Here is a 24,190-nt window from a genome sequence, read left to right as displayed (position 1 = left end):
AAATAAAGGTAAAATAAAAGAATTATGGTATTTTATTCGCTATGAACATTGCTATGAATGTAAACATGAACATGACAATGATATTCTCTGAAAGTGTCAGTCACACTGAATCTAAAAATATGCACATCATGTCTGTGTGTTCAGATTTAATCCTCCACCTCCTGTCCACAGACAGGTCCAAACAATAGGACTGTGGGTAAAATGGTTATTTTGATCTAGAAGCTAAACACTTCTATATTTTGAATAAACTAGGCCTATACATTAAAATTATGTGGTCAGCAATACCTAAATGGACCTTTAACTTTGCCAAGGCATGGCTGAGGTTGTTGGCTCTGCATGTGTGCAGTGTCATGACACAGTTGTCATGGGTTAAAGAAGTAAAGCCCACTGTAAGCTGTCCAGGTCATGATGCAGAACAGGGTGAGGGCAGAAGCCACTTATCTATGCCCCCTCTATTTCAACATGCGCGCACACACACACACACACACACACACACACACACACACACACACACACACACACACACACACACACACACACACACACACACACACTGCCAAGCCGTCTCCTCTGTGCTTCAATAATTGTATTGCTCTGCTGGCTGCCAGTGAGCTCTGCCTTCTGTGGAGCAGTAAATCCTCCTTGTATGAGCCCTGCCTGCGGTCTGGGCTGGATGTTAGCTGTGGTGGCATACTGCCCTCTTGTGGTAGACTTTAAGACTTCCATTTAAGATCTATGCAGTTACATGCAGGTCAAAGTAAAAGGTTAAATATTCAGCAATACCATGTTCAACCAAGCTTAAAATGACTTGCTCCTATAGACTTTTTCCTCTTTCACTATGTTGAATGTGTTGTTGTTACTGTTGGAGGTCATGGTTCATGATTCAAATGTGGAGCAGGAATGTCTAAAAAACAGCCAGATGCTGTTTCATAGAGCACCTGTGTTGGACAGTTTGTGGCTTTTATAGTCCTAAGTCTTTGACAACTATTGTAATTTGGATGTTTCAGTGTGAAGCATATTGTAATTATACAACAATACATTTATGACAGGTCTAAGCATGAGTATGGCCCCACCACAGTTGCTAAATGGTATGCAGTTGTATCTGAATTGAAAGTGGCAGGATGAATAAATAGGTGTCATGTATGTGTTTGTGTCTTGTCTTGTAGAGGCTAATGATAGTGAGGATGGGTAAGAGAAGAGCTGCTCCCCACCAGATGGTGGGTAATGTGGTTTGCTTTAGCTGCCCACCATGCTCACTCTAATTAAACAGAGGAGATTACATTAACATTGGCTCCCACTCAATCTGCTCCTCCAATGAGCGTGGCCGTGCTCTGAAGGCAGGGTTGGAGATCAGAGGTGGAGGGGTTACGGAGGTGATTGTCAAGTCAAAATGACATATTTGCTAAATTACTTTCTTAGTGAGGAAATGAAAGATGGAGAGGTTTAGAAGGAAATGCTTTAGACCACATGCTTGGATCCACTAGAAAAATCTAAACTTTCCCACACTCACCACTGCTGTTGTCTTTTTAAATGCACTCAACCTCCATCTGCTCTGATTATGAGTTCAGTGGTCAATAACATCTTACAAGTGGTCAAAAAGCAATTCATTAATTTAACAATGAACAATAAAGCACATTATAAATAGAGATTTAATTTGACAATAAAAACAGATTATATTAAGATTTTACAGCTCAGTCTGTAAGTAAATATTTCAATTTAACTATGAGGTTACTGGTCACAACTGAATAGATAATAAATGGTGTAAATTAATTTGACAATACATTTTACCAAAAAGAAAGCAATACTTGATTTTACTTAAACAATAACTCAGTTTTAATAGTGCTTTTTTAAAGGAAATTAAACAGGGAAATGTACTAATTTATTAATTTTGTTTTTCTATTTGCCAACTCCGTTATTGTCAATGTAGCACTCTGAGTCAAAGCTGTGTGTGTGTGTATGTGTATATGTAAATGCTCCGTACTTGTATAGCGCCTTTCTAGTCTTTTCGACCCCTCAAAGCGCTTTTACACTACATCTGCATTCACCAGTCACACACATTCATACACTGAGCCTAAGTGCTCAAACGGAAACTAACTAACACACATATATATATATTTTTTTTTACCTCAAAATAATAAATAAATAAAGAAAAGTTCACTGACGGTGCATGGAGCTGTAACTTTGAAGATGGTTGAAGTGAATGATGACGTCTTGTCCGTTTACCCTGCCAGCAAGTTAAGAGGTCTGAGTTTGCGTCCTCCATCTTCCAGCCCTTATTGCTTAAGTCATTGGTTCCCAAACTTTTTGCCCGTGAGCTTAAAAAAACAAAGCAAACAAAGCAAAACCATTTTTCAACCCTTCCAACTGTTTTGTATGTCTGTAAGTTGTGAGCTCTACAAACAAAGACTGATTCTTTCCATGTCACATTCACAGCATACTCAGAGGCTACTTGGTAAAATGAAGAAGATAGAAAAGGAAACCAAAGGAAGGAATACATTGCACTGTTAAATTGCAAAGGCATTAGGCGAACACAAAAACTGTACAGTAAATGCTGCCAGCACTTTCCACAGTACAGTACTCACTTTCACTGTGCTGTGCAGGGAGCAGTGGCTGACCTGATGCACTGACTCTTACGTCCTTCCACATCTGGGATAAAATGCAGGCCAGCTGTGGCTCTGGCAGAGTCCCATTAGAGGTCACCACAGAGCCTGGAGTGACTCCAGCTGTTTGCAAGTCGTCCAGATGACACATAAACTCTATAAACAGCTTGAGACTGTAAAGGTTTGTGGCAGGAGCCAATAAACCGTTAAGAGGATCAGCAGCATTGTTTTTGGGCAGATGTCTGTAGCAGTGAAATGTTGAGGTTCAATTAGACCACATAGGCTACAGAGAGGAGTTAGCCAGTGATACGCAAGAGATACGGGTACCCAGGGGGTGCTTCTACAGGTGCCATTTTGTACATGAACAGACTCAGCTGATTTGAGAAAATAACAATTAAAACTAGTTGGCAAGCGAGCAGGGAAGCCTGAATAATTAGCTAAGATTAAAAGATAAACATATGAAATAGATAGCTGAAATAAATTGATAAACCGTTAAAACAGAGACTTAAAAGTGATGAATGAATAGTTATATAACTATATCCACTTTTACTTTATCAGTTATGTTAAATAACATCCAGTTTAAAATCAATTCAAGTGAATGCAACAGACAAAAAAGGTTGGGAACCATACAGGCAAATGAGACAAGATGCATAAAATAGTAACTTGTTTTATTCTTTTTTTAACCATGCCACCGAACACCGACGCATACAGAGTTGTGCCTGAATCCACACTGAGAAAACACTTTCACACACTGTGTTACAAAGCTGTAATGAAGAGGGATTTTACTGCACACATGGCAAGAAGAACAACCCTGATTGGATACCAGGTCGAGCTTTGATCTGGCCCTGAGGTAGACAGACATTGACATAATCTAAACAATGCTAATCACATCCTTCTAGGACACATCAAATAAAAGGACATCTGCATTATCACAACATAGAAAGATCAAAGAAAAAACCCTTTTCAAACAAAAGTGCTCTATTTCTTTTGGTCCACCAAGGAAATCCATTTATAGTGCATGTTCATGTAAAATAGATACAGTGAATGTGTGTTTTCATGGCACTGAGTGTTGCTGGCTACTTAAGAAGGCATTAATGCCCACAGATGCCAAGATTTGCTATACACACTGTTTTCATCCAAAGATCTCAGTCCATTGTCACTTTGAAGGGAACAAATTGATGCAAGTTCCAAGCTATTCTGATGTAAAAGTACACACTTGTCTCAAACTATCAGCCACTATCACAGTATGTTGCTTCCAGTTTCAATGTTCAGACAGAGTGGATACATGGCAGTCTATCTTTAATTAAGTAACAATAAACAAACACCCAGAAACAACTACCAATAGCACAGACCCATGTACTCAAGCACATCAATGCTCTACTTATAAAAGAGGCACAAGGGAGGGATCTTAATCAAATCAGAGACTTATAAAACACACACATTAAGATGTTTTTCAAATCATACCAAATGTAAACAGATAGCAAATTACTGTAATACAAAAATACAACATGTTTAAATCTATAAGGCCTGTGTTAGGCTCACATAAGGGAATAACATACCATGACAGTTTGTACATTACAGCTACACTACAACTGACGATTACCTGCTCCTAGTGATTCAATGTCAGAATTTTCTTTTCATGTTTTGTAAAAATAAAAAAAAACTTCTTCAACTTCATGTTTTCTTCAATTTTCTCCTAGAAAATTCTGATTTGTTGATTTTATAAGACATCTATATATAGTTCATGATAAAAAACTACACGTAAAAGCCATGTTGAGGCTGTTGCATTTTTTTTACACTGTTTGACCATTTTAAATTATGATGCATTTGTTACAAAATTAAAACTACTGATGAATAGTTTGCAGTAGGTTCAAAACAAACGGTGAAAATTCAGTAGAGGTAGAGCTCGCTCTACTAGAAATCATCCCAAGAGACACCGACTGTGTGATGAAAACCAGCACATATTTGGTAACAAATAAACAACATATAAATAGTACAACCTATTACATTGCAAGAGAAACTCAAATTGTAAGCCAGCTACCTTGAAACAAAAACACCCACTGCAAGAAAGACAAGGCAATTAAAGAGATCAAGCATATGAGGTCAAAACGTGGCAGCCATTCAAGTAAAACATGCAGAAAATAAACAACTTCAAAATAAAAATCCAACAAAAAAAACAAAAAACAAACAAACAGAGAAGTCAAAGGAATTTAGGAGAGAAACTGTTGCAAAGTTCAGCCAATCGAGTCTTTGTGGAATTATTTTCAACATCTACTGCACAATCATTGAAGATGTCTCAGGTTGCCTGATGGTTTAGCAATCAATCAAAAAGCTCCTGCTACACACACAGGTCAGCAGTCGCAGCCGTTGTGGCATTGATTTTTCACTACAGTGGATCCATTAGAGATACAGTTAATATCAAAACTGTGTGTGAGGGAGAGAGAATGTGTCCTTGTATGTTTGTGTGCACTAGGGCTGAAACAAAAAGTTGTCAGGAAACTTAACTGTCAACAATGTTGATACTCAATTGATTGTTTAAGTCATTTTTCGGGAAAAATGCTCAATATTTATGGTTTCCTGCTTCTCAAAATGTGACAATTTGCCACTTTTCTCTGTTTTATTTGATTCTAAACTGAATCTCTTTGGACTTGACTGTCAGTCGACCAAAACTAGTTATTTGAAATGTTTCCTGACATTTCTCAGACTAAACGATCACTTAAGTAAAAATAATCTAATTGACAATGAAACTAATCATTAGTTACAGCCCTAGGGTACACACATTTGTACTCGTGCTAGCGGGTCTCTGTTGTCATGTAAAAACCTTGTATCTCCCAGAATGACAACTTCACATGACACAGTTTTTCTAAAAAGAGTCCACATTTTTTTCAACCTATAGAGAAACATGTAATCTTTCTGCATGAAAAATCAGCAACACTGGAGTTACGAGGTTTTGACCCAACAGTGACAATTTCTGTGTGATTGTGTGTGTGTCAGACTGTGGGTGGGGTCCAAGTCCTGCTCAGACGTAACAGACGTACAGGTAAGTCTTTTCTATCCTCCAGTCTGCCGGCACGTCCTCCGGTTTGTGGCCCTTCATGTGCTTCTGCATTGCGGCCAGGCTCGGGCAGAAGTCCTGGCAGATGGTGCACTGGTATGGAGACGCTCCGTTGTGAGTGCGCAGGTGCTTGATCATAGCTGAGTAGTCTCTGGACCGTTGGTGACACAGCTTACACTCGAATGGCTTCTCACCTGAAAAATTCAACAAAACAGCATTAACCTTGTAGAGCCGGAGCCAGAGGGCCTGCCAGGTGAAACTGGATTCACCTCTATTTGAGTCCACTGTACTTGTTGTGGTTGTGTGTGTGCGCGTGCGTGCGTGGTGTGAGTATCTGTGCTCAAGGATTAGACCTATATCGGTTTGCCTTCAGTTTGATATTAGATATTGGCCAGTCAGCATCATTCACCGCAAACACGACAAGAGTTTTCTCTGTCCTCAGCGAGGAATCAGATAGCTGTCAGTAAAATGTAACTTGAAACTTGAGGTCTCAATTTCAATACAAATTTTAATGCCCTTTATGCACCTTTTTTAATAAAAAATAATCTAGTTTTGTAGGACGCTACAAATAGTATAAAAGACATTTCTTATTGTCAACAGTCCCATGAAAAGACCAAAACATACATTTATTTGTATAACTGAGTCTTTCTAACTTCCCTACCCTGTCTCTGGCACTCGGCCTCAAGCCAATTTGTTCTAAGTAAATACGTTGAATCTTTATAAATGGGTCAAAAATATAGATGTCATTTTCTAAAACAGCTGTTCAATGTAGTTTTTAGCTTACTTTACTGAAATAGGAGTAAAGTTATTAATATACTATATATTAAAATAATATATTAATAATATTAGTGAGTTTTTCTGCAGCAGGATGTGGGAATGTGTCAAAATAAATTACAGTGTTCATCATAATAAAAGGACATGTCATGTAGTGCAGTGTGGCTTATTTATGTGTTTTGGGGAATAAGCTATATTCGAGTTTGGCTGCATAGGCAATATTTGTCAGTTGGATCCGTTCATTGTGGGTTTTGTGGGTTGACAAAAAAAAAATACAGTATTACCAGTGTTGACCTTTTTTTTTATTTTAAAGATATTGAGTAATGGTACAAAATTACCCCTGTTAGCAGCACCAAAATACCATGAAGACCCTGCTCACCTTTATATCAGAGTGTGTTTTCGTCTCTGAACTCTCACCTGTATGTACACGGTAGTGCGTTTCTAGCTGGTGTTTGAGGCTGAACCTCTTCCCACAGCCGTTGCACTCATAAGGCTTCTCTCCTGTGTGGATGCGTTTATGGCCCCTCAGCGTGCCGTCGTCTCTGAAACAGCTCCCGCAGAATTCACACTCAAACGGGTGATCGCCTGTAAACATAGTCGTGTCACCACAGCAGCCACAACACCAACACAGCCCTTTAGTGTGAGATTGCATTAAAGGCTAACTATCTTGGGCATGACATGGTATGGCGCATATGTAGCTGCATAGGTCAAATATTCACAGAGCCCCTTCTGCACATGCATATCAAGCAGAGAAATAATGTGCTTTCAGACGTTGCTAATGTTATGCCACGAGGCCACTCCTCTTGGCTGTCTACTAATAGCTAATAAAAGTCCTCCAGGCATGTGTTGCTCTGTTCTCTATACTGTAGTTAATCTATTTCTCTCCTAGGCTGAGGATTTGACTCATCTCCAATGACCTATGTGCCTCATTATCTCAGTGTCCACAGCAACAGCCAAGTCAGAGGATACATTGCTCTCCTCATTACAGGCCGATTCTCCCCAATCCCCCACCCCACTGTGGAGCAGATGACATTTACAAAATGTTACTTCCAAGCAGAATGGCATACAAACAAGATACGCTGCCATGGCCAAAACTCCCTTCACTTCTGTCTCTTCACATCAATTATGTATTTCTCCTGTCTAGACATCAAGCCGTTGTGACAGTTGGGAGTGTTATTTAAGGTAAAAGAAGAAAGGGGGACATCTTTTCAGTAAATATCTCTCCGTCTCCTGCGGCACTAAGACTCACCCTCGGTAGAACACACAGACAAGTCATTTCCATTTGCTTTTCCTTCAATATTTATTTGGGTTTCCTCTATCATTTTGGGTGAACCACACTAGAACTGACAGCCGTGAATTGCAGAAGCCCAAAGGCTGTCTAAGAAACCAAAATATAAACAGGATGAAATTGCCCAAAATATGCACCGGCCATAACGGTACAGTGCTGTCATCAGAGAGGTGAGTCATCTTACAGAGAAGGGAAAAAGGAGGGTGGGAGAGGATGCATGCAAATTGACTAAAACCTTAAAGCCAGTAACCTAAGGAAATTAACCCATATACAAAAATAAATACAGCCGCCTTGGTCTCTTTGCCAACATATGCACGTGTTTGACACCACATGCTTGTGTTTTACGACAGGTGATAACACCATAGACAGCGATGATGGTGCAAATGATCCGTCTCTTACCCGTGTGCGAGCGCAAGTGTCTTTTGAGGGTAGTGTGACTGGGGAAGGGGCGCTCGCAGTGGCTACAGATGTAGCTGTGCATGCCTGTATGGACCTCCATGTGCTGCTGCAGGGCCTTCTGGGTCTGGAAGCGCTTTGCACACAGCAGACAGAACACCGCCATGTCAGTCCCTGGAGAACGCACAAGACACAGACACAGTTATTTCAGTACCATACACAGACAGGGCCTTAAGTGGGGAAACTGGGTCACTTCAACTTTGTGCGAGTCCTCTGAGGGAAAAGCTTCTTTCAAAGAGCAAGTGCCTCTACCTAAACTAACTCCCCTAAAAGCCCAGAGGCACTTTCAACTGTGAGTCTTTATACTTTCTATTTTAAACCATGAAAGTCATTGTTTTCTTTAAGAATTTCCCACACAATGCACAGCATGCCAATCACACAATCAATGCCTCTTTCCTGGTGTGTTAGATGTGTAATTATTCTCTTCATTCCCCATCAGGAGTCTGCTCTAGCCTGTGAAGTCCTCTGTCTCTGTGCTCAAAGAGCGGCTGATAGTAGCTCCACCCTAAATGATGCCTACACTATGCGCTCTGTGCAGAATGTTAAGTAGTGATATCAAGCCATTAAAGGCAGGACTGCAGGAAAAAACACAATCCAGTTTAATCCTGTGTGTGACCTGGCATCTCTTTGGGGCTGCTTTCCTGTTGCACAGAGTGTGGAGAGGAATACAGATAGGGAGTCGCTGGCAGGGTAGCTCAAGTCAAAATGGCTATGTGAAGAAGATCCATTGGCTGTCATACAGTCAACACTTGATCTACAGGCTGTGTATGCCAGCACTCAAATCCATTCTGGCATTCACATCGATGCAAATTCATATGTGTGGTAAGACTGAGGGACTAGTTAATCAGCTGCATTGGACATAATGTGCATGTCCTGGAGAGTGAGGCTTTAATGTGAGATTATGAGGTCCTTATTTCTCTGTCTGCTCAGGTTGCAGATCATTTACAATGCTAGCAGGTCCCATTGCTCCTGACTCAGATTCAATCAGACATCTCCAGCGGAGGATCATTAGTAAACAGAGGACTGTGCCAGCACTTCATTGGAATTCAAGTGGGGTTGCTGTGTCGCATTTAAAATGCAGTCTGATGAGGTCCACTAAATCAAATCATTTGTTACTGTTATTGAAGTGCCTTGAGGCAACTGGCAATTAAATTGGAATTAACGCAGGGAAAGGGATACAGCACACTCATACTAAGAGGGAAGAGTGTCAGACACTTGCTTTAGGTTCTATCAAGTTAACAGACATGCCTGTTTAACGTAGAAAGAAAAAGAAACAAATCAAGCAAATTCACATTTTCAGGGATAAATCAAAAACATTCACTGCGTATTGTTTACTAATCCACGGATCACAATTTACTCAAACAAAGACGCTTTTTTAGACTTCACATTTCACGGATAAGTACAATTTGGCATAGAAGCACAAAGCCTCTTCTTTGAAATTATGGTGCTTCTTTTTTTTTAACCTACTTTTGAAATTCCCCCACCCAAAACGGCACTAATGGAAATGATCATTCGTAATGATTAACAGAAAGAAGACAGGATGAAAGACATTCCCTGATCTTTAACAATCCTGCAGGGAGGCGATCCGGTGGAATGAACTGCACCTGTTCAGAGGCTTTAGCCTGTGGACTTTAGCACAAAGGGCACACAATGAGGTTCAGGCCCTCATTGACCAAGCCCATTAGTCATAGGCTCCTCACGCAGCTCCTACAGTCCCTGTCTTTATGCTGTCGACTAATGACCAAGGCCCTTTCTCACCCACGGATCACAATATTTTAGTTGAAGACAAAAGACCCTCCATTCTCAACGCCTCTGCACCCTCCCCACTCTCCTTATCCGCTGACCATACAGGAAATCCACTGTCTAACAATTTCACTTTCTGCCTGAGCCATACCTAACTAAAGCCAGATCACTGTGCACTGTGCAACAGTGGAGTCTGGATAATGATCTATCTAAATATGGCTAAAGACATTGAAGAAGCACAAAATGCAGTCTCTGTGTGACCCCTGATGTGGAGCCTTGATCCACTTTAACCAGTTTATTTTGTAATATTTGCTGCAGCCAGCAGGGGGAGTGATTTCTGTTCCAATGTGTCCAGGTTTGCAGACAGAGCAGAGCCCTCAACCAACTAAATAACCTATTATCCACCTTGTAGACACTTCAGAGCTGCTTTAATCATCCTTTCTCCACTCTGTCTTATTAACTATCATATATTGGAAATGCTCGTTTCAGTGCAGCCTGCATACTTTGTTCTGTTCTGTCTGTTTAGCATCCCAGCTTCTTTATGGAGGTAAAGCATTACTCCCTGACACACTGGCAGACTCTTACAGATGTATATCCTGATCCTTCTGTCACCAACAATACTGAAACTTGAGTAAAAAAATATGACAAATATTCTGTCACAAGAATCTCACTCTTGATCTCAGGTTGACACACGGTGACAACAGCTCAGCAGTCGTTTTCGGTTTTATTCTGCGCAACAGACGCTGAAAATAAAAATAACAAATAATATCTTGAAGTGTAAACAAAAACCTTCGGAGGCAAGGAAGTGTTTGTATGTGTTCGTGATGGCATTTCGCCTCGCTGCGCTCTGTTAACTTTTCAAACAAAAAGGATTTGCAGTTGTAGAGTTTTCCAGTAAGCTTTGGTAATAAGTGCAGAGGAGCTTCTTTGAGAGAATAAGCCCTAAAGTTGGCAGTCATTGCCCCCTGCTTTCTCACCCTTAACCAGACAATGGGCTTGGGATTTGGGCTTTAAGGCACAGGATGACCCCTGACCCTTGGCCCTCAATGGGCTAAATACCATGTAATCAATGGTATTCCTCAAAGTCCAGAGAGTTGACTGAGCATTGTGTTTAGTGGGAGGGAGCCTGAACAGTGGGAATAATGATTTACTTTCAAGAAATTCTGCTATAATGCAGAACATATAAACATTTACTGTGTGCATTATATGACTGAGCTGCTTGTCTAATGCATTAGGTTGGTGCTTCAGGACGGTTTGAGGTTGTTATGTATGTTATTTCAGCATATCTCCAGTAAGACCATGTGTAGGCTCATGTGATTTAACATGGTCTGCCTTCATACATCTGCCACTTATTCAGTCCAACCGAGGTGGGAGCCAGCCACGCTCTCACGCTGCCTAAGAAACAAAACCATGTGTCTAGGCAACCAGATAGGATCATGGTCCTTGTTGGGGTGAAGTGTTCAAGCTAATCCCTTCATTCACAAATAAGCGCAGCCTGTTTCTTTTCAAGCGGCAAACAAAAGTTTTCCCACCCTGAGAATCTGGGAGTAAACCCACTGCAAATTGAACAAGAGATTGTATTCAGTGACGACCGCAAATCTGTATCATCTCTTCTGTGTTAATCTCAACTTTAGTGTCAGAGCCCACCAATTAAACTGATTGATTTGTGAATTATTTGTCTTTTATATTTGCTGAAATACATGAACATAAAACATTTAATTCTAATGGTAATTTAGCAAATAATTGGCATTATTTAAATAAATGGTTGCATAATTTGATCTATTAAGGTATTTGTTTTGATAAATTGTGAATGCGGGCCAAGTCAAAGCTAAACAGATGCTGCTGCTGCTGCTATTAAAAGGAAGGAATTTCACAGATTTCACAATTTACAATATTACATCGTGGCTGATCATGTCCACCAGCTAGAGTATGCAATATGCAGACATTAAAAACAATGTCGTAAGGCCCTGCTCTGTGCAGTGTATCTTCACTGTCTGGTGTCTCACTGACCCAGTTAAACATACATGCTCATGCAGGATACATTATGTGCTAGACTTCACATGATGCGCGTTCATGCTATGTATTTGTGCAGACCGCTCCTTGTAGATGTAGCAGCTCAAGAAGCACACACACAAACACTACAGTACCTTAAACAACCCCGGGCGCTCATCAGTAGACTGCTAATCTACCCGAGTGAGGAACAACCGACTTAATAATTAATGCAACAAGAGATACGTTGCTCGTGTTTAACCACCATTCCATGGACCGGTTCATTGAGGTCACACACTGTTTCATTCGCTTTGCTTCGTAGAATGTTTACAATATTTTCTCTATGTACTATATTTTATTCTACGAGAAATGACAGAGCGCCACTTGGCTTATCATGACAGTCAGTCATCAAAAATAAACTCTGGGGGTACAATGGCCAAACAGAGCACAGTTCAATTCAATTTAAGGCTTGTATGAATTATAACTGGGTATTAACAAGAGGGTGCAATATGATGATGGACACGCAATTATGCAAGATAAAAAGGTTTGCATTAAGAGGTCTGCATTATAATGCCCGGGCTGTATCTGAATGGACTACAGGACTGTTAATTAGTGCTCGGACAGAAGGTAATATTATTCACTTGATGAAGCAGCCTGTAATGTGTACAGCTGCTGTGCGTACACAAAGGTGGCACTCTTGTGGCCTTTGCCTTTAAGGCAAGGTGGCAAAATGGCCAGCCAGCATGGTTTGAAGCATATACAGTCGATTTCTGTGCGTGCTGTAGATAAGCTACAGTCTTGGGTTTTCCAAAATTGAAAGCTTGGTGCCCCAGAGCCTTGACTTACTCTGATGAAACAAACCCCTTTGTTGTGAGAGCAATTCGGAGACAGATCCATTCTTTTATTTTGGGCACTGACAAGTAGGTCAGAGGAGACTATGACAGTGCTGTGGTGAGGAGTAAACAGCAGCACATGATGTTGTTTTCCTCTCAGTCCTGGCATCCAACACCAGCAGCAATCCTTCCTTGCCCTCAGGAAGTCCTCACATACCCCCCTACCCCCTTCCCTTCCCACAGTCCACTCCGCCCCCACAACCCTTCCTCCCTTTTGATCTCTAACTTCAGCAACCCACAGCCATTCACCTCTGACATATCAAAATGGTTATAGAGTCTTTCACTGTTGCTAGTGTTGCCAAATTGCTCTGAAGTAAGGTCCCCCAAAAGTAGTATTTCCCTCCAGAGTAGGTGGAAAGCAGTGTTGCAGCTGCTGAGGTATGACAAGTGTCAGTCTGCTAAGAGGAAACTCATTTGGCTCACTGGTTATGCCACATGGCAAATTAAAGCCAAGGCTGCACCGTTGGCACTGAAAGACCCCAGGTAATATTTATTAAATATTAAATATTTATTAAATGCAAATCTTTGTATTGCGTTGGAGCAATGTCATGATTTCCCAACATAACCTCAACACAGCTGATTAAATTACCTGTAGCTCAATTCGGTGTAGGCTGTGAGAGTAAAAAGGGTCACGCGTCACAGCAGACCAAGCTGAGATCATGACAAAATGAGAGAGTAATGCCCTCCTGTACCCTGCTCTGAATACACTGCCAAGCTGAAATTGAGCTCTGGATGTTTACAACTTGGGGAGATGAGGGTAGAAACTTCTGGGCATCGTTAACACCCCTCCATGTCCACATCCATTAAGTATTCATACTGTGTGTGCCACCTGGAGTTACAGTTACATGCCAAAGCTCCTGAGAGGGTTATCACCTTTCTCTGACAGTAGCAGAAAAGGTGTGGATTCAGACACTGTCAGGCATATGTACCGTCTCTCAACAACAGCTTTTTTCCCCCAAAGTTGGAGAGGTGTGAGTCAAACGCGTGTTGTTAAGTCGACCTCGCTTCGAGCAAATGGGATAATATTCAAGAGTAAAGTGCCACTTCACTACAAGGTGTACTTAAAAAGTCTTTATAAGTCGTCAATAATGTTATCAATGACAACAAACTAGTTTCAGTGCTTTAAATATCAGTATTGAGCTGTTATAATACAGAGCTCGCCAGGTTGAGTTCATATTTAACTGATCATGTTAGTTGGTGTTTGTCTGACATGGGGAGTGGGAAAAACTGGGTCATAGGTTGTCCACTTTAGCCGACAATTTTTTTCATTTGCGATCTACCAATTCATTTCTTTATTAATCATTTGCTGTCTAAAATGCCAGACAATAGTAAAAAGTGTCCATCACAAAATGATGATGTGTTCAAAATGCTTGTTTTGTCCAACAAACAGTCCACAAACCCAAAGATGTTCATTTTATTATAGTAGAAGGCCAAGAAATCCAGCAAATATTAACATTTGAGAAGCTGGAAGCAGTTATTGATTATCAAAATATTTGCTGATTGATTGACTAATCGTTTTAGCTCTACTATAACCTGCAAGGCTTTTATTTACTCAGGTTTTTTAAGCTTTCTATTAGAAGGTGTCAGGGGTCAAACAATTCATAGGAGGTTCCTTCCTGATTAAACACAAAGCAAGCCACATTGTCAGAGAATATACAACAAGCAAAAAAGGTAAAAATATAACAAACACCACCTGGGAAATATTAAATTTCCATTATATATTTTTTATCTTTTTTATGCATTATTACTGATACATTGATGTGCATTGTTAGTTTTTTGAGATTTAACATTTGTTTTATGTATTCCATTATGTTTTATTATATCGGTGTGTTTTGTTTCACCTGAGTGCATTTCCCTTCAGGGTGATCAAATTGAAGTTGATAGAGAAAGTATTAATTAATTACTTCTTAACCATTATTAAGGTTGTTATTGACAACTTAAAAAACCTTTATAATGCTGATCTAATATTAAAGTGACACCAAAAGTAATTACACTCTTGAGAATATCACAGAATAAGGTCTAGACCTGCTCTATATAAAAAGCGCTATGAGATAACTGTTGTGAATTGGCACTATATAAATTACAACATTGATAATAGTAATACAAATAGTTTCTATTAATTAGGTTATATATTGTCTTCTCTGTCTATTGTCTCCCTTTTCCTCTTCCTATAAAACACTTGCCATATAGGTAAAGTTTGCTTGCTTGCTGCTGATAATAAAGAAGTCTGGGAATGTGTGCTTTAAGAATTGATTTAAAAGATGAAAACGACATCAGCTCCCCAGGCAGGTTGTTTCAACCTCTAAGAGTCCAGATTGCAATTCACAAATCACCATCCAGGTTTGTGCAGCCAAAACAAAACAAAAAAAACATTAAAAATGTTTAAATCATTGTGATGCCAATTGTTGACGCCAGACATTCACTGGGAAAGAAAAGGTTGTGATACAAACATGTTCTTGATTTGAGATTATTAAAAAACAAGAGGTGTTCATCTGGTTGAGCGTGCGAGTGTAAGGTAAATAACACAGGCACACTCAGGCAGGAGGTGAGGATAGTATGTCTGTGTAACTGTAATGCTGCTGCTGTAAAGCTACTGGTGGCAAAGTGGCATGCAGTGGGTCTGGATGCCAAGAGATATTAGTGGGTGATATATGAGAGGGCCTCCCACCTCCCTGTTGATAAATTATGGAGCATCATGACAGGAACAGTTTAACCCAGCCAGCATGACAGGCAAGTTTAGACCCATGATCACAAGTCCCGTAGTCACGGCTTACTTGACAGCTCAATGCATGCTGTCCATGTTAAACACTGTGTGTGTATTGTGTGTGTATTGTGGGTGGGTGGGTGGGTGTATTGGTGCATGCACATGTTTGTAAAAGTACCTGTGTGTGTTTGCCTGTGGGCTTCCAGAGCATCCTCAGAGGAGAATGTTGCTCCACACTGATCACACACCAGCGCCTCTGCAGGAGCTGTAGATAAAATCAAATTTATAAGAAGGTATCTTGATCAGACAGGAAACACAAACGTGTGTTTGTAATTGTAGAGTAAGTCAGTTAATTTAGCATTTATAGAGAACTGTGGGAAAAGCAACAAGGGAGGAACAAAAGCGTCCTATTTCAAAAGTCACCAAAGAGCCTCGCTTGTCACACACTTGTGCTTTTCAGGTGTTAACACAAGGAAGCAAATGTGCGGAGTACAATGGAGCAGAGGAAAGCGCCATAAAAACACAACTCAGGACAAACAAAAGCACCAGACAGGGTGCAACGGCCCTTCTTCTTGACAAAAAAGAGCCGAGCTGAAGAGTTTTATTTACCGTGCCCTGTTATCAGTCTCTGAACAGTGAGCAGACTGTCTGCCTGAGAGGCCACAGAAGGACTGGGTGTTCTCTCTACAGCAGACGCTTCCCGCCTACGGCACATCCCTTTTATCAAAAAAAAACAGTTCAGAGTCAACACCCCAAATCCCATCGCATACACTGTAACTACAGTTCCCAGTTCACCTTTGGAATGCCCTTGTCTATTCTGATGAAGACATGAAAAAGACAAGTATGCATACCGCTTGCAGAAATGTTCAATCCTTGTTCTGCACTCACCTCACACCTGCACAGACAGACACATAGGACAGATATGCACGCACACATTCTCTCTCTCTCAGCTGCACACACACAGCTGTTTGGATGTGGGTTGGCTCTCACAGAGATGTAAATCGGTTGCAGATCCATACTGGCCCAGGGCTCATTCACTGATCTATTTTCTGCTCAGCTGGCTTTAAATGAAGTTAAAATGACTCATTAAAACACCCACAAGCTTTGGGAACTCTGAGCGCTACAGCCTAAATGTGGTCCTCTTTCAACTCTTACGATGCCTCTATACGCAGACACTGTGCCACTGTTCCCATTGCTTCACACAAATAACAAAAAGCCCCAATCTGTTCATTTCTAAAAACAACAATTTTTGAAAACAAACTGTTACTGTTTCGGAACGGTGCGTTTTGTGACACGGAACAAAAATAAAAACTTGGTAGAGAGCAGTCTTATATAGTAGTAACACTAGAGCAATGTTGTAGATCCTGATGTTGTGTGACGCTGTCCAGTGTGGTGTGTTGTGTTGTGTGAGATTGTGTGATAAGGGAAGAAGAGAACATAGTGCATTGTCTTGTGCAGTCAAAGGCACGGAGTGTGCTCTCATCCATAAACCATCAAACTGTCTCCAGACGCGGCTGCAATCGTCCTCCATCAAAACACTTTGTCTGGCATACCAAAATAAGAGCCAGCATCGAGCTGAATACCAAATCAGCCCATTAGAGCAGTGGAGCACTCGCTCCTTAGCAACCAGCGGGATCTAAGGCTGCTATACCGAAATACACAGTGACAAAGAAATGAGATCCACATCTCTTTTTTTTATTTTTGTAGTATTATGGGTTGACACATTGGGATGGGGGAGAGTTTATGCAAAAATTCAAATTAGGTGAAAGGTGCCGATGTTGTAGATGTCACTGTGAATTGAAAATCAAAGAGCGAGGTCTGAGAGTAATGCAAGACAATATGCGTGTTTAGGGTTAGGCAGAGGCTATAGAAGAAGAAAAAGGGACGACTCAGGTGAAGTTTAAAGAAGCAGATTCTCTCTCATCTGTCAGCAGTATTTCATTCCTGAACAATCCTCAGAGAGCAGGCGGAGAGGACAGGGACCTCGCCTTGTCTATACACATATTCCAACTGAGGTTTCTGTTTTAGTTTCATTTTTAGTCCCTGATCCCCCCCCCCCCCCCGGTCCGCTGCTCCTCTTTCTCTATTTTGGATAAAGTAGCTGGGAGAGCAGTCAGGTCTGATTAAGTCTGCATTTGGGTACAGTGTGTTCCTGGACACACATCTGCGAGCGAGCCATCACACACGCTTCGGAACACTGGCAGAACACCCAGGCCTGCCGGCAGCTGATGATGTCATCACTCAGAAGGGGCAGAGCTGGCGAGCTGCCAAAGTCTCCGAAAAAACACAGAAACGATTCAAACGGGGAGAGAGACTAGAGAGAGGAGAAGAGAGGAAAGGGAGGGAGAGGTACACAGACCTAAGCATGGAAAAGAAAGCATGATCCAAGTATTCAGCGCAGCAGTAACTGGTAGAAGGAAGAGGAGGGGGGGCGGGGTTGTAGTATGAACAGGTGCATTTGAAAGGCCGCACTATCAAGAGGCTTCATAAGCACTGAATACTCTGAGATGAGAGTGTGAGAGTTACTAAGTACCTGTGTGAGACAGCATGTGCATCCTTAGCCGCATGCTGTCCTGGAAGTGTTTGCCACAGTATTCACAGCCATGGCCCTTCTCCTCGTTGTGCAGCCTCCTGTGGAAAGACAAACACTAATGTGAGCGTGTTAACAGAGAGCGAGAACACACTTGTGATAATAAAAGTATCTCGTTTCTGCGCCTTTTTTTCTGTAAGGTCTCCCAAACCCAGAAGCATCATTGTCCTCGTAACAAGAGGAGCATGTTTTAATTCCGGCAAGAATCCCTCACTGAATGCAACATCATTAGTGTAAGAGGCCCTTGGAGTTGTGAATCACAACGCATGAATGCTAAAAGAACACAGACAATAGGATATCTGGCTAATTTCAGAGTGCAGACATACGCGTGCCTCCACCCGGCAGCATTGCAAGACAGTGGGCACGCACACACACACACACACACACCAAGCACATGCACACACACTCACACCACAACATAACATGCGAGCACACATACACACACACACTTCTCCTGTAACTGCAATGAAAAGAAGATGATTCGCTGAAGCTCCGCCGGCAGCAAAACCTATCATATCATATCACACACACATCCAAGCATGCAAGGCATCTGTACTGTTATCCTTATATCACCCCGCTAACAGCAGAGAAACACACTCTGTGGTCACACTGAATCCTGAGACGGAATTTTAGCACACATGAAATCAACTTTGACATTTTAATCCTTTTGGAGCTCAGGAACATTACCATTTTTTTGGCTTTGTGTTGTAAGTTTGAAGATTTGACTGACTTTTGAAGATGATTTTACATGAACATTAATTGAGACTTTTAGATTATGGGTATCCTGATGGCCCAGCAGCCCGGTACTCAACCATATGACTGTGTATGCATTCTCTTTTTTCTCTCCGCTGTTAAGTATTTCATAAAAGGCAAAAACGTGACGCATCCTGGTGGACGAGGGGTTTAAGGTGCTCCCAATGTTGTGAGTTTGAGTCCAGCCAGGAATATTTGTTGCATTTTATTCCCCGTCCTCACTCTCTTCATTTCCCGTCTCCTCTCTATTATTATAAAGACATAAAACATGCCAAAGCATATTTAAAAAGGCAAAATACCTTAAAAATATAAAAGCATTATTTTAATTCCTTTAATTCTTATTCCAAGGACACAATGGCAATAACTAATTTTAAGTTGATTTATTTAAGAATACTAAAAACATTTGTTGTCTTCAAACACACAGAATATACCTAGAATACTGTGGTTTTGTCACCATAATAATAATAATAATAATAATAATAGTATTGCATGCTTTAATAATTTAATTATTAAATTATATTATTATATTTTTAATAATAATAATGCTGCTTTATTCTACTGGGACTACTGAAAAAAAATTGAAAAACAAATTTATGTAGTTTTTCAGACAATTCTTTAACAGCACTACAAAATGTCAATCCTGCAGACCAGGTATGTGCTCAGTGACCTGGTTACAGACCTATAGCAACTTTATTACATCCTCAAGCAGTGCCACCAATGCAACTCCTTCAACCTGCGGACATCCGCCTGTCTCCATGAGTAAGAAACACGCATCACTAACTATCCCACAGGATGCTCTGTTTCACTGGGCGGTTTCAACACAACTCTGGATTGGCACGAGGCTGAAATGTCAGCCACAGGCGCTGATGGGCAGAGACTGTGATCCTAATCATGGCTTAGCTGCATATTAGGACTTTTGGCTCACAGATTGTCTTGTTTCTAATGATTAGTGATGAGTCAAACATTGGCCAGCACGCATACTTATAAACATCTGCAGTCAAATTAATGAGAGTTGTCACTGAGCTAGTCTTTAACTTTTTGTGTAAGATGAGAAAATCTAAACTGACAAGCTTGTAAATAAGGGAGAAATGAACAAAAAACAACAGAGCGAGTTGTGAAGCAGAAGTTATCCGTCATCTAGCTGAAGCGTCCAGCCCGGTTCCTGCTGAGAGGCTCCTCTCTGCTGATGCAAAGGAATGCATATCAAATAGCCTGGGAGACAGCCTGTTGTGTGAGGCACACTTCTGCACAAATAATCAAACAGAATTTAGGAAATAAGGCTTTGTAAATAACAGCGTTATGTGACACCAAGGCCTCTTTATATCTAATCCCTCACAAAGATCCGATTCAAACCTTCCCGAAACATCTCACTGTTAAGACATTAGTGCAGGTGTCCCTGAGAATAAATTAACATTTTTGCTGTTGCTCCTTCCAGCTTTTAATTCTCTTAGTATTTTAACATGATGGGGGGTGAAAAAATCCTGAAGCCCAAGAAACCATTCAATTCAAGAGACATGTGTCCAATGCTTTTTCTAACAGCATAATTAACTACTTAAGCTTACATTCATCATACCGCACAAGCTCACATGCACATCTTTTATTAGACACAACACATTTGTCATTAAAAATGTTGCGCAGTGAGTGTAGCAGTGTTGTTTTTCAGCAAAGAGACTAAAACTATGCCCTCTTTCCTTGGGCTTTAACAAGTGATTATTATATTTTGCACCCGGACTGGATACAAATTTTCATTGTTTCATTTTCCATTACTTAAGATACTAAAAATAGATTTAAAAGATCCTGTAATGCAGCAGGAGAGTGAAAGAAATGTTGTGTTTGTGGATGTTTTGTACACATCACCTGTGCTGCTCCATGGCCTGCCTGCTGTGCAGCTGAAGCCCACACTCGCCACAACACTGCTGGCCTTGAGCCTGGCCCTCGTGCCTCATCCCTGCTGCAAATTGGCCCAGCCTGCTGAGGAGCTCCCTGTGCAGCAAGCCTTGGTGCAGCAGGCCGCTGTAGGCCCTTGGGTCCAGCGGCATGCCCAGGGACGGGGCCACTGAAACGGACACTGGCAGGATCCCCTCCCCTGTGTGGTTGGAGGGCACAGAGTATATGGAGGCCAGATGTTTCTCGGAGATCCCGGGTAAACAGTCAAGAGAGTTCCCCACCACTTGTCCTCCATCTTCAGGGCCTGTGTGCAGCTCTCGAGCGCTGGTGATCACACTGCCTCTCAGGGGTGTCCCTGGGCCCTCGTCTCTAGGCTGGTCTGACATGCAGCTTCCCTCCCCGGTGCTGGAGGACCTGCCCTCGCAGCCGTTGGCATCATCCACCTGCATGCTCTCGGATTTTATACTTCTGGCAGGATCCAGGGATGATGCCTGGGATAACTCTGCACTGCGACACTGGGGCTGCTGGGAACTCTCCATGTCAACCTCTGTGTCCAGCTTGGGGCTCAATTCAGAAGCCGCCTCGGGCTCTGGACCTGGAGAGCTCCTCTCCGTCATGTGGTACAGCGCCAGGTGGTGTAGAGCAGTGGGAGTGGTGCGGTTGGGTCCATCCTGTATGGAATGCTTCTTGGACATCAACATGTGCCTCCAGTGCCTGGCCCGGCTGTGGTCACTGTGGTCTCCAGAGCTGTGATTCCTCACCGCCACCTCCTCGCTCTCCTCCGCCTGGATGGTCTCCAGCACCTTCAGGCACTGCTCCTCCAGGTACTCGATCTCCAGGATCTCAGCGGCATACAGCAGGTCATCCAGATCCTCGGCCGTGGCCTGGAGCGAGGCGGTATAGGCGTACTCCAGGATCTGCTGGAAGGTCTTGGGGGACAGGAAGTCCAGGGCGTAGCGCAAGCTGCTGCGGTGGAACAAGATCTCAAACATTTTGCTGGTGCAAGCCAGGACGGTGCGGTGCGCCGGGAACTCCTGGCCGTCTACCGTGATGATGACATCACACAAGGTGCCGGTCAGGCGCATCTGATTGGCCCTCTGCAGAAGCGTGCTGGGGTGAGTTGGATTGTGGAGCTGGAGCACACCCATGTTTGTCAGACCCTATCCACTCGGACCTTTGCTGAGCCCACGCATGAGGTGTGACTGTCCTGCCTGCTTCACTTGCCTTCAGCTGGTTGTAGGTCTGTTTTGGGAGGAGTGGGAGGGTAGAGGATCATTAGTGCCTGTCTGGCTTACAATGTGATGTAAAAGCCAGTTAATTATACTCCAGTGATGCTTTCATCCAGTGATCGCTTTTTATATATATATATATATATATATATATATATATATGCTATCTCAAGTATATTCTGAGATTTTATATATTCTGAGGTTTTTATTTCATGTACCCCACATGTTTATTTTAATTAAGGACCAAAGACAGACAACAGGTCGATAGGCGCAAAGCAACAGTTTCCATTGCAGGTGATTAGTCTGAGGTCTCGCTGATAGCGGTCACGTCGCTGTAATAACGTCTGCATACTGAGAGGTGACGGTTTAATTTATCAAGCTCGGCGCGCGCGCACACACACCCGCGCGCGCGCGCACACACACACACACACACACCCATGCCCTCAACAGGTAGGCCTGCTATTAACAAACGCCTTGAAGGGCTGATTAGTTCATTTAGGCTGCGCACGTTCGTGATTAGATGTGTTAAAGACAATTAAGTCTGCTAAAAATCCCTAAATAAGTTATAAAACTATCCACTTGATGAAAGCATGGAAATGTAGCGCAGCCCTGGCACGGATACATGTGTTTTTCACTACATTTAAATACCTAAATGACAGTGTGAGTGATGATAAGGCTCTGTATGATGATTAGTATTGTCGGACCACTCAGCAGCACCTCGAGTGATGCTGACAGGCTGCATCCCCAACTAACCGCAACATCAGAGCGCATCAGGTGCAGACGCACAAATCCACCTTTATTATCCAAACACATTGCGATAAATTAGCACTCTCTATTTACTGTCTGCACGGTGTGAGGGAACGCGTCCTGTCCGAAAAATAAAAGACCCAATTGGTCCAAAATAGTCCAGTGATCCTTCGGTAAACGGAACAGTTTTCGATACAGTCGGAGCTTAATCAAGTTTGTAAAATCCTAAATCAGACTGCTGCCAAACTTCCACACGTCTGCTGTGAAACGAAATTCTAACAATCCTCCACAACGCTGGCATTATTTAAAATCTTAATTGTTAAAATGAGTGTGAGACAGAAAAGTAGTAAATCGGAGCGGAATCACCAGTCTGAAATTATCATCAGAAATAATAAAAGTGGCGGCTGTCAGTTGTTCTTACCTCTGTCTCCTAACGTCCTCCGCTGATTATCCTGGCAACATCATGGTTACACATTTCACAGTACCCGCTCCAAACTCAGTCCTGCTCCAAGTAAGCAAATCATCACCCAGCCACGACAGTCAAACCAGCAGGGGAAAATCAAGACTTCCGAGTAGAACATTCAAAATAAAACTCTTGACTACCACGTGTTGAAATAACAGGATTTGATTATAACTTGGGGTGTTATTGTCAGGAATAGCCAGGAAGAAAAATAAACGCAGGGATTTTATGGTATTTAAAATTTGGTTAGCCAGATCTTGGTATTATAGTCAGATTAAGACTTTCAAGTTAAAGTGACAGACCTTGGTGTCAATAATGTTACACTATGATGTTATGTAGCGTTAATTGCTCTTTGTGTTGGAAATAACAAAAAAAATTTAATTAGTGTAATGGCAGAATATGGCAACAATGTGTAAAAAGTGCATATATTTAGCAATTACAGAAATCTTTTCTAAATACAAATCTTTAAGCAAAAGACGCATTATATGTTTATCACATAGGAAGAGAGGAACTTCCTTGGTGTAGGTTGTCTGCCTCAAGACCAACTTGTCAAGTCTTGAGTATGTGTGTATAAGTTGCCTTGCTTACCTTCATTTGGATACAAAGTCACTGGATGATCTCACAGGTGGGTTCAGTTTTAAAGATCAAATGTATACATTTCTTCTGCTAGTACTGACACAAAATCTATCTAGAAAATAGAGGGAATGGAAATGTTTAGAAACTCTTTAAGTCAACCAAAAATGTGGGAGTGTCTCTTTGGTGTGCAAACAATGCTGAGCAAGAGGGGGGAAGGGAGCAAGAGAGACATCACTTAACTCAAACCTGTGTCTAACCGGAGAGTATCCAGATGTTGAAAGTCAACTTTTATTCTCCTACTGCAGCCATTTTTAAACGTTTGACATTTCAACAAATGATTGCTAGATGACCGCCTCGTAGACTAGATTTTAGAAATACTGAGGCTGTGGCATCCTGGTGACCTAGTGCTTTAAGACACTATGTGGTCAGCTGAGGTCAAGAATTTT

The 24,190-nt window shown here is 41.8% G+C and overlaps 1 protein-coding gene and 1 long non-coding RNA gene across 4 annotated transcripts in view; one reads left to right on the top strand and one right to left on the bottom strand.

Moving 5' to 3' along the window:
- Positions 1–24,190, top strand: part of LOC119883486 — a 46,005-nt gene that overhangs the window by 11,337 nt on the left and 10,478 nt on the right. The window lies entirely within an intron of this gene.
- zbtb16b (zinc finger and BTB domain containing 16b) lies at positions 3,252–23,290 on the bottom strand. 2 transcript variants are annotated; one of them, XM_038694141.1, is made up of 8 exons: positions 23,130–23,290; positions 20,703–21,974; positions 18,036–18,133; positions 16,112–16,219; positions 15,681–15,767; positions 8,117–8,287; positions 6,847–7,014; positions 3,252–5,849 (listed from the first exon to the last, which is right to left on the bottom strand). In XM_038694141.1, the coding sequence occupies exons 2-8, from the start codon at positions 21,878–21,880 to the stop codon at positions 5,620–5,622; spliced, it is 2,040 nt and encodes a 679-aa protein (XP_038550069.1). In that variant the 5' UTR covers positions 21,881–21,974; positions 23,130–23,290; the 3' UTR covers positions 3,252–5,619. The 2 variants fall into 2 exon arrangements, with proteins under 2 accessions (XP_038550069.1, XP_038550070.1); XM_038694142.1 differs by lacking the exon at positions 16,112–16,219 and having other exon boundaries at positions 23,130–23,286.

The sequence above is a fragment of the Micropterus salmoides genome, unplaced genomic scaffold (genome assembly GCF_014851395.1).
Source record: "Micropterus salmoides isolate LMB-PRFRI ecotype aquatic unplaced genomic scaffold, ASM1485139v1 Ms_hic_scaffold_3, whole genome shotgun sequence".
NCBI classification, from domain to species: domain Eukaryota; kingdom Metazoa; phylum Chordata; class Actinopteri; order Centrarchiformes; family Centrarchidae; genus Micropterus; species Micropterus salmoides.
This window is presented reverse-complemented; position numbering and strand designations above follow the sequence as displayed.

Excerpts from the sequence above, each read along its gene's own strand:
- zbtb16b (XM_038694141.1), bottom strand. The coding sequence starts at position 21,880 with ATGGGTGTGCTCCAGCTCCACAATCCAACTCACCCCAGCACGCTTCTG. Across the intron at positions 15,768-16,111 it reads GAGACTGATAACAGGGCACG|CTCCTGCAGAGGCGCTGGTG; the intron begins GTAAATAAAACT and ends TTTTATCTACAG. Across the intron at positions 8,288-15,680 it reads CCACAGGCAAACACACACAG|GGACTGACATGGCGGTGTTC; the intron begins GTACTTTTACAA and ends TGCGTTCTCCAG.